At 36.9% G+C, this 13,606-nt stretch overlaps 1 protein-coding gene across 1 annotated transcript in view; it reads right to left on the bottom strand.

Moving 5' to 3' along the window:
- Positions 1-13,606, bottom strand: part of LOC306878788 (semaphorin-5B-like) — a 52,231-nt gene that overhangs the window by 15,067 nt on the left and 23,558 nt on the right. Inside the window, exons 3-11 of the mRNA XM_079431315.1 lie at positions 12,250-12,479; positions 9,340-9,439; positions 9,215-9,260; positions 4,399-4,461; positions 3,952-4,264; positions 2,704-2,989; positions 2,178-2,313; positions 1,794-2,001; positions 1,503-1,710 (exon numbers count right to left, since the gene is read on the bottom strand). Of these exons, the coding sequence (XP_079287441.1) occupies positions 1,503-1,710; positions 1,794-2,001; positions 2,178-2,313; positions 2,704-2,989; positions 3,952-4,264; positions 4,399-4,461; positions 9,215-9,260; positions 9,340-9,439; positions 12,250-12,433 (1,544 nt within the window). The 5' untranslated portion in view covers positions 12,434-12,479. The remainder of the gene's footprint in view (positions 1-1,502; positions 1,711-1,793; positions 2,002-2,177; positions 2,314-2,703; positions 2,990-3,951; positions 4,265-4,398; positions 4,462-9,214; positions 9,261-9,339; positions 9,440-12,249; positions 12,480-13,606) is intronic.

The following is a 13,606-nucleotide window of genomic DNA, read 5'->3' as shown; positions in this document are numbered from 1 at the left end:
TGCAAACATCTCTATTATATGGTGTATTTTAAATACGGTGTTATGTGGAGCTCTCGAAGGCGTTTAGCAGATCCCAAAAAATATTTTTGCTTGATTTTATAAATCAATTTACCACGTATTAGGGAACAAAATCCAGCTCTGAAGCCCAGCCCTCTGGAGGCCATTATTCTATGATCTAATTACAGTAATCTCTAATGTAAAAGCAGTCGCTTCCTGCGAGAAGTGACGCATGCATTATATATTTTTAATGACGTTCGACAATTTATAGGTGTTCTATTCATAGCAGCGGTGGAGAACACGATGCAACGATTTTTTTAAAAATGACCTAGTTCATCATTCGTCCGCCTCTCGGCCAGTGGCGGAGGATTTATGAGATAATAATATCTGTGACTGCTCATAAGTACTGTCATTCACTTCATTTCCTGTCTGACTCCAAGGGCATTAGTAACTCAGAAGGACATGTGCTGTAATCAGCCTTTGCTGTCATTTGACAGCAACTGTGCATTTCACTATCATGTGTGAATAGGTACTCACTGTCGAAATCATGGCAAACGGGATCCGGAAATTTCGAGGTTTCAGGAGTTCTGTACTGATACACTGTAAATGTGACAGTTCGATCCTGGTCATGGTTAGGATGCTCTGACCTCATGAGTCTGTTGCCAATGAGTCTGACACAATTATTCTTCAAGATGTGGGCATTGAAAATCTTGCTCCATTGAGGACCAAAGAAATCATTTTTTCTAAATGTATACTTATATAAGTATAAAAATTATACTTCTCAGGAATTTGGTACAAGGTCATTTCTGTGAAATTACTCTACCCTTCAAAGGTTTAGGGTCAGTATGATTTTTTTCAAGAAATTAATATCATCTTCTTCAGCAAGGATGCATTAAATTGATTAAAAGTAACATTAAAGAAAATTTTGATTCATCAAAGAATTCTGAGAAAACCATATCACATTTACCGCAAATATATTAAGCAGCACAACGGATTTCAACATTGACAATAATAATAAACATTTCTTGAACACCAAATAACCATATTCCGATATCTGAGAACTAATTACAACTGCAATGTAAATGCAGTAAAGTGTTTTTTAAAATGTTACAAACTTTCTATATATCAAAGAATCCTAGAAAAAATATATGATAGTTCACGACAAAATATTAAGCAGCACAGCTGTTTTCAACACTGATAATAATGAGAAATGTTTCTTGAGCAGTAAATCAGCATATCAGAATGATTTCTGAAGGATCATGTGACACTGAAGACTGGAGTAATGATGCTGAAAATTCAGCTTTGCATCACTGGAATAAATACATTTTAACATATATAACAGAAAATAGTTATTTTAAATTGCAATAATATTTCACAATATTATTGTATTTTTGATCAAATAATTGCAGCCTTGCTCTTTCAAAACATTTTATAAAACTACTAGGCTATTATTCATAAAACCTAGTCGACTAAAGTGCATGTCCTGGTTGATGTGTGCGACTCACTGGTCAGTTTTGTAGTTAGAGCATCTCTCCAGAGGGATCTTCAGCACTCTGCTGGGAAGTCCCACGAAAAGCGACCTATCGCTGTGCAGAATCTGCAGGTTCAGGATTGGCTCCTGCATGTTATCTGGGACAATATTCATCTCCTCCAAGTAACATCCACGCAGACTCTTATTAGTTGTGGATAAGGCCTTGATGATGGTGCCGTACTCTGATTGGTCAATGAAAGAAAACTATTAGAACCACATCATTGAAGAATAAAAGTGTGAATGTTAAACTCATTTCCTTCCTGACCTGTGCCGATGTACATGACATGGTAGAGCGTGTCTCTCCCCTGAACAATGTCCACAGCCAGTCTGGAGAAACGGATGTTGTCTTGCATGACCAGAGGATCCGTGGAGATGGGCTGAACCACCTCGCTCATGAGGAAGAGCCGCTGGGCGTCTTGAAGACTGCGTTCTGTTAGATTACAGCCCGGACCTGAATCATTCACTGTCCCGCACTGTCACAGAGAAAGAGGACGTTAGAGCCAGAGAACTGCACATTAGAGAAACAGTAAATCTAAATCAAACTGACAACTGCATTTTGTGCCAAACGTCTTGAATACAATTGTGAGTTGGCTTCAGGGTAAAAGTAAAATGCTTTGAAATGGAAGCTGCAGCAGTTCATTTCCTTCACCTGAAAATTTGGGATGGGGTTGGGAGTGGAAAGCCAGCTGGTCCGAGGGTTCTCCTGATAGCGAAAGGGTCCGTTAAAGGCCTGCGTGATGGCACTGAGGTTAAACGCACACACTGCTGACGCAGCAATACTGTTCCTGTGAATGAGAGGAAGAAGGGAAAGATGGTGTGGTGCTGCACATTCCAAATGAAAATCTTAATAGAAAAACAGTAGCGTTCAAAAGTTAGGGGTCGGTAAGATTTTAAGAGCTTGATTTACTAAAGAGGGCAAATTGGTTCTGCTGGTGATCAACTGACAATGTGCAAATTAAAGAACACATATGGAGCCAGATCATTTCCATAATGATCAAGCAAATTAGCAACTAAGGCAGCCATATCAAGCACAAAGTGATTTCCGATATGCTTTTTTGGAAGTTGAACGGCACAAATAGCAGTAAATTGAACCCCGCAAACCTTAGGAAATAACCTTGCATGTTTTAGTTTAATATTCTCCTGCCTGTTCACTACTTCATGAAGCATCCACTCACACGTTGGTGGTGAAGACTCCATAGATGAGATCTTGCTCAGGGAGGTAGAAGGTGCTCTGAAGCTCATGGTAGTAGAAGGGAACATCTCCAGAGCGGGAACAGTTGAGTCGAGCCTTCATGAAGGTGGTCCATGTGTCTTCCAGCAGGAAACGACCACCAATGTCATTCTGACACACGCGGGCCACACGAGAGAAGACCGTCTTCCCACAGTCCTGCTCTACTGCGTTCTCTCTCAGAAAGAGGTACGTGAAGCGGCCCACCTCGTATGCAGAGACAAAGTGAGGTTCTGTAGAGATGAAGGGAAGGAAGAAGCTGGATATCTTACTTTCAGTGACAGCTGCGTGGTGTGACATGACAAAATAGAACATTTTTTAGTTTTATTTAAAGAAATTGAAGAATATTTAAGACTATTAGGATGTTTGAATTGTGATATTATTTCCCACAAAATCCTTTACATTTTTTGTTCTCACGGGTGATTCTCGTCACTGTAATACATTTTGTTTTATCACAGTGAAAAAATTACAATACATATTGCACCAATTGCAATGATTGTTTTTTATTTAAAATATTTTTTTATTGCAGTAAAAATGTTGTAATAAAATACTTAATGCAACATTTTTAAATAAAAAATGTATCCAGGCTTAACTTTTGAGTTTATTTCATTTTTGTCATGTTTCGTTCTTGAATTTTCTAATGTATTTAGTATTTAGAAATACAGTATTGCTGCATGAATAAAATAAGCTAATATAATGCTTTTTTATATAAAAATAAATGTCATCATAGTAAAAAATATGCTGTAATGAAATATATTGTAATATGTAATTAAATATTTTAAGGTATAAACAATATATCAAAATGTTTAACTCGTGTTTGTGTTTAATTTCTATTTTCTAACACAATATTTTGATACTTCATTACATACAATTTGTTAATATTTATTTTTAAATGTACAAATATGAATGTATAAATTAAGGCAAGTAAAAAAAATACTACCATGATGTATTGATAAAAAATACAATTAAATTATCATTATTTTTGAGAGTATAGGTCAACATAGGCTTAATTGTCATTAAAATAATGTTATAATGCAAAAAAAAAAAAAATCATAAAGGTCCTAAAATATGCTAGATTTTCTTTAAACAAAACAATTTAATATACAGGTGTTATTTTAATGTAAAATATGACCTTAACATATTCTTTACAGGATTTTTCAGATTGATTGATAAGTTGTGTGTTGTCCTGCTGTACCATTGAGCCATTTGGAGTTGTACTGTGCGGTCCGCAGGGGCGGCATGCTCCCCAGACTGCGGTAAATAATGGGGTCGCGGCTAGAGAAATCAGTCACTGTAGCTGCGTAGACTTCTCCACTCTCAGTTATCATGGCTGTAGAGTTGTGTCGAGGGTCGTAGGGACAGCGGGCCACACCGCTGATGGACTCCAGGACGCTGGAGATGTCCATAACAGGGCGAGTCGTACAGATGGGCATGAATGCATTAGTGCCGCAGGTGAACAGACGACTGCCGTTCAACAGGAGGACACGGACATAGTTCTGACACTCATCCTGAGAGAGAGGAAACATTTGATTTCACACACATTACAGTTTACTTCCAGAACCCTACTGGTGCACTCTATAACATTCAGTCACAGAGATTTATGTTGAACCAAACACTCCACATCCCAGTGTTCATGTCTCACCTCTGTCTTTCCTTTGCTCTGGCAGGACCTCCTGGTGCTCTCGTCTACAGCCCACTCTGTGGCCTGCAATTAACAGCCAATTAACATCACGGTTAGAAGTTAAGCTATCAAGACATGCATCCCATGCATCCATCTACTCTGAGATTCATGAGGGAACAGAAGGGGTTCACGAGTTGATAAAAAACGAGTCATTAATTCAAATAAATAAATCATTTACATATTTGTTTCCCTGCATCTCATGTAACCATAGACCAACATCTGAAAAGCATGAACCATGTCATTTTATATATATATATATATATATATATATATATAGTTTTAGTTTTAATTAACAATAATATCTCTGTACATCAAGTAAAACTAAATAAAAAATAGGAAATATTGCTTTGGAACCTAGCTGAAATAAAATAAGTTCAAGTTGTTTTGTTTTTTTATATTTGATTTTTTATATTACATGTCGAATGCATCTGACTGTTTCAGTTTCAGCATTTTTGTAGCAATGTTACAACTCACACTGACTACACAGGGAACGTTTCAGCTGCCAGACATACTTAAAAGCCTTTCCTGTTTTCAGGAATTTTCAAAGCATTTTTTTAATGATTCGACTGAACTGATTCACAACACATTCATCACTCCTTGTTTGTGAGTAAAACTGTGATGTGTGACAAGTCAGAATCAGAAAAATCAGTATTTAAATATTTAGTTCACAACAAAAATTGTAAAAGATAATGATTCAAACAAATCTGTAAATTGTTTACCTCAACCTGTTCATTTAAATGAACTGCCAGAACAAAGAAATGCAAATATCGACATGTCTTTTACCTTAAAAAGCCATGATCACAAACCTAAACCTTTCTTGTTATTATGATTAGCAGGCAGAATATATTAATGAACTAAAACTATGAAAGATATTCAGTCATGGGAAGCTCTTCCATTCACTCAGCTTCTTTCCTTAACGTGAAGAAGGTACGAAACACACAACAATAGAAGACAAAAAGACGGAAAGTTTCGCTGCATATACACAATATGACTCTATAGTGAGGCAGAGCAACGGTGTGACATTTAATTAGGGAACACTGGATGGTTTGTCCTAATCGCATTGGTTCCCTTATCTGAAACGAAAACCCTTGAATGTGTTGTTTCACTGGCTCACGTTCTTCCTCTCTTTTGTTCCTTGTCCCTCTCTCTCCTTTCAAAGGCTGCTTTGTCATGTTTATCTGTGTTGTCATTTGGCTTGAAAATAATGATGTGGACCAGAGTCACACACACACACACACACTATAGAACAAAATAATAAAGCATGATTTTGTACTGGATGTGACCCTTACTGAAGGCATCAGCTGAAGAGCTGTGAGGATCCAGCAGAGCCTGAATGGAGTGAGAGGAGTGGAAAGGTCACAGATAAAACACAGAGCTCTTCACAGATTAACGTCTGTGCCGGGGGACGTTTTATGACACAGATATGCACAGCCAGATCTAGATGATCAAACTCACACTAGTAGGTTGAACTGGGCAAAACTTCACCCTAAAATCAAAATACACACTATATAGTTCAAAGGTTTGGGTAGGTAGGTTTGATGACTATTTAATTCATCAAGGACACATTAAATTGATCAAAGGTAACAGTAAAGTCCTTAAATGCAGCCTTGGTGAGCTGAAAAGACTTGTTTTAAAACCCTTTATTTTTTTATATCTAATATTTTGGATAAAAAAACATCTAAATGACAGCAAAAATGTATCATTACTGTAAAGAGAAAAAATAAAGATAGATTATTTAAACTAAAGAGAATATGTATATACAGTATTCATAGTACTTAGTTCTGTGTTGAATTATGCTGCTTTAAATGCAATGCATCATTGTATTACAGTATAGTTTACTATAATATAGTAACTTTATTACAGTAATGAGAGTTTAATGAAAGTCACCACTGAGGATACAAAAAAGGGAATTACAGAAACCAAAATTCCCGGACGCATTATAATAAAGAAAGAGCCCCATTAAAACTGTATGAGTTTATTTTGATGCAGCTTTGACTTTAATGGAGAAAAGACTGATGTTCAATGGACAAGAGGTTTCAAATGCAACAATCAGGCAATAATTAAAGCCTGAAATGTAAAAACATTATCTGGCTCCTATTGCCATTTGTGGATATTGTAAAAATGCTGTTCTGAGCATGATCAAGTATTTTCTTTAAGTGCTTTTGCTGTTTAGTGGTAGTTTAAGAAGTTTTAGGCACAACATCGTATGCACTAATATAAAAAGAAAACGGATTGTAGAGCATATTTTGCGATTGATGAGTGACATCTGTGCTTCTGCACTCTTGAAAAGCAGCAGGCGCTTCTGATGAGCACACACTCATCTGCAGAAGGAGCTGAATACACACGTTCTGACAAACTGCATCTGTTCACTTGACTTTTGCAAACTACATTTCATGCTTGTTGTTTAAGAGAAAGACGGAGAAGCAAAGAGAGAGAGTGCAAGGGTTCAGAAAGCAATCATCAATCTAACTGTGCCTCTGCAGTCATCAGTTGAAGAGCAGGATTCACCCTGAGAACATCTGTGAGGGTCATACTTGTGTCACCGCTGGATGTTAAGGGGTTGTGTTTTTTCTCCAACACATTCGAGATCTGCTCATCCAGGCACGATCATTTGACCTCTTATCTGCCCTCTCTCTTCGGCCTGGTCCTGACCAGAACCATCATTAAACCAGAAATATTTCAAGACAGATATAATAAATCACTGACATGAGATGCAACAGATCCAAACATCTCTTTATCATATATTTCATATACTGGCTGATGTGGCTGATGTGTGTAACTTTACTGAATCTCAATGTCGAATAGCCAATGGGGTGAGTTCTGTATGTCTGAGTAATCAAAAAGTTTTCAAAACAGTCATTATATCATTTCGTGACGCTAATGGCTGAGAAATTACACACAGCTTCAATGCAGCTTCTTTCATTTTAAGCAGTTAAGGTCTTCATATCACTGGATATTTCAAATTTTTCATATCCATGTGATACTTCAGGCACTTTTAATGTCTCAGGATGGTGAATTTTGCAAAACGAAACGAAATCCATGAATAATGATATTTTCAATTTTATTATAATCAGAACAGAGAATGAAATAATTTAAATATTTGTGTGAAAACGATCTCATCATTTTTTAACCAAATTTCAGTTGTTTTTTAGCATAATTTCTACCACAACCAACACAACCCCTAAAACATTTTTTTCAAAAGTTTGCATACTTACTTCCTAAGGTGTTTACCAAGAAGGCTAAAATCACCTTTGAAAAAAATTTTTTTTTTACATTTTTAAAAAGGTTAAATAAAGTGAAAATGTCTGCCTTTTTATAAAAAAAAAAAAAATGTAAATTGCATTTGCACCACAAAATGAATGATGATTTAAGACGGGCTGGAAATTACGTTCATTAAAGATGGGCTAATTGTCAAAAAAAATTATTCGGTTCCTGCAGTTTTACCCATTGATCTACATGATGCAAGTGAAATATGTGCATTCTAAAAGAAATTCAAATAATATTTTTTCAGAAAAGAGATGTAGAGGAGCACAGTGAGGAGTTTGTCATACTGCTGTGTGTGCGCATGTGTGTGCGTGTTTGAGTTTGTGTTTGCTCGAGGGGTGACTTTGGGTCACTCTTGTGGACACAGGGTCATGAAGTCACCCTAAATCACTAGATTCTGACAGATTCTTGTGAGATCTGCCTCCAAGGCGTCACCTCTCAGGGCTACGATGAACGTTTAGAGGGTTCACCAGCAGGGTCTTCCACAAACACCAGTGAAGTCACTCTTAAATATCACACAAGCGCTCAAAGCTTTCAACAGGCTTGTCACGCAAGCACAACACAATCTCAGCTTTCCCACCACACGCTAAGTGCAGAGGTGGTCTCGAATCATCCTTCAAGACAAACAAGGCCAATTTAAACCCACTCCCAGATGAGATTGCTGTCTCACCTCAAACACAGACTCTGCAGCAGCAGACAAGTGTACAGACGTATGCATATTGAACGGATCATATTCTACACTTTATTTGATCCACAGTGCTAGTGAAGATATCTTGCACCAAAAACAGTCAGAAAGTTTTTCCATAACCATTTTCCAACAAAACATACTCTGAAGGATGAGCGATTAATGACAGAATTTGCTTTTTGAATTATTCTGTTAAGAACTAAACTAAACGAAAATTCCAGTTAAAAAATATATATTAAAAAATAAAATAAATGTACAGATTTTATTATTACCCTCTCCCAAACAAAGAAAATATTTTAAGTAAATAAATACATTAAAATTAAAATTTTATTATAACCCAGGTACCAAAAAGACATCTGATTTTTATCTTAAAAACACGCTCTAAAGAAGGATAAGCAAATTATGACATTTTCGTTTTTTTTTAATGAAAATAAATAAATAAAGTATAAAATAAAATTCAATAATTTATTTTTTGATGCACTTGCAAAAATTGTTTGGTTCCTCCTTTCAAGAGATTCAGAGGAGAGGAGCTCAAATCAGGATGCTGAACATGACGCAGCTGTCTTGGAAGTCAATGCTTTTCACACATCTGCACAATACCAGATGCTACTGAATGTGTGTATGTGTGTGTTTGATTTGTTCTGCTTCTGTGCGTCAGCACTTTCAAACATGTGGGCAATCATAATAAAATACTGAGTCTAAGTGTATGTCTGGCATGGGATGAATTAAATGGGCAGTGCTGGTTCTGCATTTCTAGAGACGTCAAGATGATTGGATGGACAGATGGGAAGGAGAATAAAGAGAGAAAGAGAGCAAGTGACGTCCTACCTGCAGGAGAGAGACGTTGCTCAAACTCAACCGGAAGAGATGATTCCTACACAGAGAGAGGTGCTTTAGGGTTGACAGGCTCAGCTGGGCTTGTACTTCTGTGTGTATGTGTGTGTGTGTGTTACCTGGCTCCCACTATCAGCTGGTTACTGGTGAGGTCGAGTGCGAGCGGTGAATAGTCATTCACTCCAGGCAGAGAGAAAGAGGACAGCCACGGGCTCAAAGCTATGGCAGAAAAGAGTCACAGGTGTCATTTAGACAGCCAACATGTTTAATCTGCTGTTTAGCTGCTGGTTTCACAGTTAGTAATACCACATACTGAGAAAAATCCCACAAGTTGTGACTACCAGCATTCATCTTGTGCAATACTCTTCACGTTGCTGAGCGACTTCTGTATGATTTGTCTCTGCACACATACAGCGTAGATGTTTAGTAAACCGGGTCAGGAAGTAAGTGAGTTTGATTCATGCATTAATTATCTTGTTCATTATAAGATGCATTATGCACTGATGCAATTTACATACAAACAGGAACCTTTTTTAAAAAGTCTCTTCTGCTCACCAAGGCTGCACTGATTTGACCAAAAATACAGTAAAAACAGCATAATTGTGAAATATTTTTACAGTTTACAATAACTGTTTTCTATTTGAATATATGTTAAAATGTAATTTATACCTGGGATCAAAGCTGAATTTTCAGCATCGTTACTCCAGTCTTCAGTTTCACATGATCCTACAGAAATCATGCTGATTTGCAATAACAATAAATTTTTTCAGCTTTTTCTGATGAACAGAAAGTTATAAAATGTCATTTTTATGAAACATTGTGAATGCTTTTACGGTCACGTTTGATCTATTTAATGCATACAAGCAAAACAAAAGTATTCATTTATTTTTTGTGAAATCTTGCTGACCCCAAGTAGTGGGGTCACAATAGTGTATGATTAGATTTTTAAAAACAATGGCAAGTTTCACAGCCCACCAACAACGTTAATGCATTCAGAGGCAGGAACAGCTGCTGGCAACCTGGTGAACTCTAGCCGTATGTGTGAAGATACTTAATATATGTTGTCCTGTTTAAGAGAAACAGCCACAGAGAAAGAGAAGGTAAGGGTTGGGAGTCCAAATCACACACGCCGGACCATTAATGAAGTGTGATGCTCTCGAAACCAGACGGCCAGTCACAACACAACTCTCATAAAGAAAGACAGAGAGGAGGTGAAGGAATAATCAAAACTGGTTACCAACTCTAGAACATGAAGGTGAGTAAATGATGAGATATTTTTATTTTTTGGTGACTTATACGTTTGTGTCAGTTGTTCAATCGTAATCTTTTATGTTTTCCCCAAAATGATCTAAGATGGCAAAATCGTGGTGAAAATCATACTGCGTGAACCAGGCTTAAGTTTAGCAGAACAAATGAAATTGCTTAAAGCACCTTTAAAATGTGTGATTTAAATGTCTGAAAATGTTTTAGTGGCAAAACGAAAACAGTGACTAATGATGAAATGATCAGATATTTCAGGAGCTGTTCGGCTCAAGAGAAAAGAAACATTGAGTAAGGAGCCCATTTAGTTCTCCAAACAGTGCTGAAGCAAGCGCTGCTGTAAATCAGGGTCGTTATCGCCCTAAAACAGACGACTACACCCTCACTGTCTCACACTTAAAAAAACAAATGCTCCTGAATCTCTCTCTATAAGCTAAATTACTTTCATGTACAGCAGCTTCTGCTACTACTGCAATTCACGAACACTTCTATAATAGAGGACAACAGTGTAGCCTCGCATACTAACAGTGTCGATTAGTGTGTGATATTAGAAACTGCAGGGCGTGAGCACATACTCCTGATCGTACACACAGCTGTGTTAACCTTTAACATCTGGCCAGCATATGATTAAAACTGTTAAACACAGACAGGTACCAATGAAAGGCTGCTGGCAGTTAACTTGTCTCAGATGAAAACATACCCTGGACCAGAAACAGGCCATTAATGAACGGGCTGATGCATACTGCACATAAAAATGGCAAAAGTTTCCTCAAAACAGACAGCTCTAATCTGAATGACTGGCTTTAGGCAATTTCATGTGTCAAAGTGCAACAAATGGAGTTGGTTTGTTGCTTTACATGTCAGCAAAGTCCCTGTAACGCAAGTTGGTTCACTTGGTGGCCATCTATCCAAGGTTTGTCAATGTTATGTTTCAATAACGTATCACAGAAACAATAATATCTGACAAAAATGGTGTAATTAACTTCTTTACCCCTAATCATGCTACACTACTGTTTAAAAGTCTGTAAGATTTTTAAAAATGTTTTTAAAAGAAGCGTCTTCTGCTCAACAAGGCTGCATTATTTGATCAAAAATATAATAAAAACTATTGTGTAATATTATTACAATTTCAAATAACTGTTTTCTATTTGAATATACCGTAAAATGTAATTTATTCCTGTTATCAAAGCTGAATTCAGCATCATTACTCCAGTCTTCAGTGTCACATAATCCTTCAGAAATCATTCAAATATGCAGATTTGCTGCTAATATTTCTTTTTGTTATCAGTCGTGCTGCTTCACATTTTTGTGAAAACGCTGATACGTTTTTACATTTTTTTCCAGGATTCTCTGATGAACAGAAAGCAAAATGGAAATATTTTGTAACATTATAAATGTCTGTACTGTCACTAATTTAATGCATCCCTGCTGAATAAGTATGGTCTAGCTAATGCACATTTAATAATAAAACGCAAGTGATGTCTTTTCAAAAAGGCTCTTGTAACTGAAAGTTATAGCCATCATAATGAGCAATGTGATTTCCCCCATAGATCTGACCGTTTTTATCCAGTCTCTGGTTTCAGTTAAATGGTCTCTTCTGATTTAGCTGCAATGTGGACGTTTGGCTAAGACTCAGACGCAGTTTCTACTAGCTCGACCAATATTACTGAGATGCTCAGGAAAAAAATGATTCAAAGACTTATCGTTTTAACCTTTGGCTTCAAATGCGAGGATGGAAAGGGCAGGAGAGAGCGGTATTTTACACCCACCTGTGTAGGAGGTAACGGGGTGCATTTTTCTCCGGCACTCTTCAGGCAGAGAGGGCACAGACTCGGGGTCAGAGGTCGCTGGGAGTGATGGCGTCTGTGACGTGACGAGAGGCAGAGAGAGGAGGAGGAAGATGACAAGTCCAGCGAAGGACAGCGGTCCGACCCAGAACGGCAATGTTGTCATGATTACTGCAACAACCACTCCTGTACTCAGGAACGATGACAGAGTCCTGTGAAGAAAAGAGCAACATTCGGGTTCTTCGGATTCGTTTTAGGGAAAATTATTTTAATGATAACTTTTAAACCTTTAAAGACAGACCTGTTGTGAGCTACAAGGTTGTTAATCGATGGTTTATACTTTTGTTGAAGTCAACAGCTCACATTATTTCAACTTATTTTTTAAGCAATCAAGTTTGACAGCTGCAGTTGTAGTGAAAAATTACAATACCCATGATGCTGTGAAGAAAATTTCAACAAACAGAGTTACAGCAACCAAATTGTGACAAAAGAGCTTGCAGGGAATGCCACCAATGACATAAGTCTCCCTACACACTCAAAATACTTTTTTTTTGCATGTGCATATTTTGCAATGCATTTAAAATATATTGCTTATTTAGACATGATCAACAACTTTAATTTAATAGTTTTACATTTACCCGTTAATTTTCATTTGATTATGTCATTCATGGGATTGTAGTTCTTTCCCTTAAAGCCATCAGTCTTGTCTTTTTGCTTGATTTTCAAATACTTTTTTGCTTCTAATAAAAGTTTGTCATGTTGTGATTCACCTCATAGCTGGCTGCTTTAGTTCATGGCTTATAACTATTTTTTTTAAATCCCAATGGGAAAAAATACTTCTGGAATCAAAGAATGAAAAGGTTATAAAAGTAAAAAAAGACTTGGAATACGGGCTTTCTGAAAGCTTCAGACCCTCATTGTAATCGTATGAGAAAACAATTTAGAGTAAAACTGTAAAAGTAAAACGGTTTGGAATTGTTAATGATGAAAATACAGATAATAGACTGACAAATCAACAAAATAAACCAAGAACAGAAAGAAAACAGATGGACAGCCAGACAACAAGTGAGTTAGAGGGATAGATAAACAGACAGGCGAGCGGACAGCATGGCTTCATCTTCTCCTGCTGTGTTAGATGGTGTAAGTCTTGCTATTTCTAACCTCCATCTCTCATCAGAGTAAACGACTGGACCTCTTCCAAGACCCACAGCGGTTCAACATAATGTTATTCTAAAACATAACATTGATTTTGCTGTAATTGTCAGCCTGTGGACGATGACCCAGCAGATCATTAAAAGTTTAATTATAAGTTGAAGAAGGGATTTTGATATATTTTCAG

This window comes from Barbus barbus (assembly GCF_936440315.1).
Source record: "Barbus barbus genome assembly, chromosome: 13".
NCBI lineage: Eukaryota > Metazoa > Chordata > Actinopteri > Cypriniformes > Cyprinidae > Barbus > Barbus barbus.
This window is presented reverse-complemented; position numbering and strand designations above follow the sequence as displayed.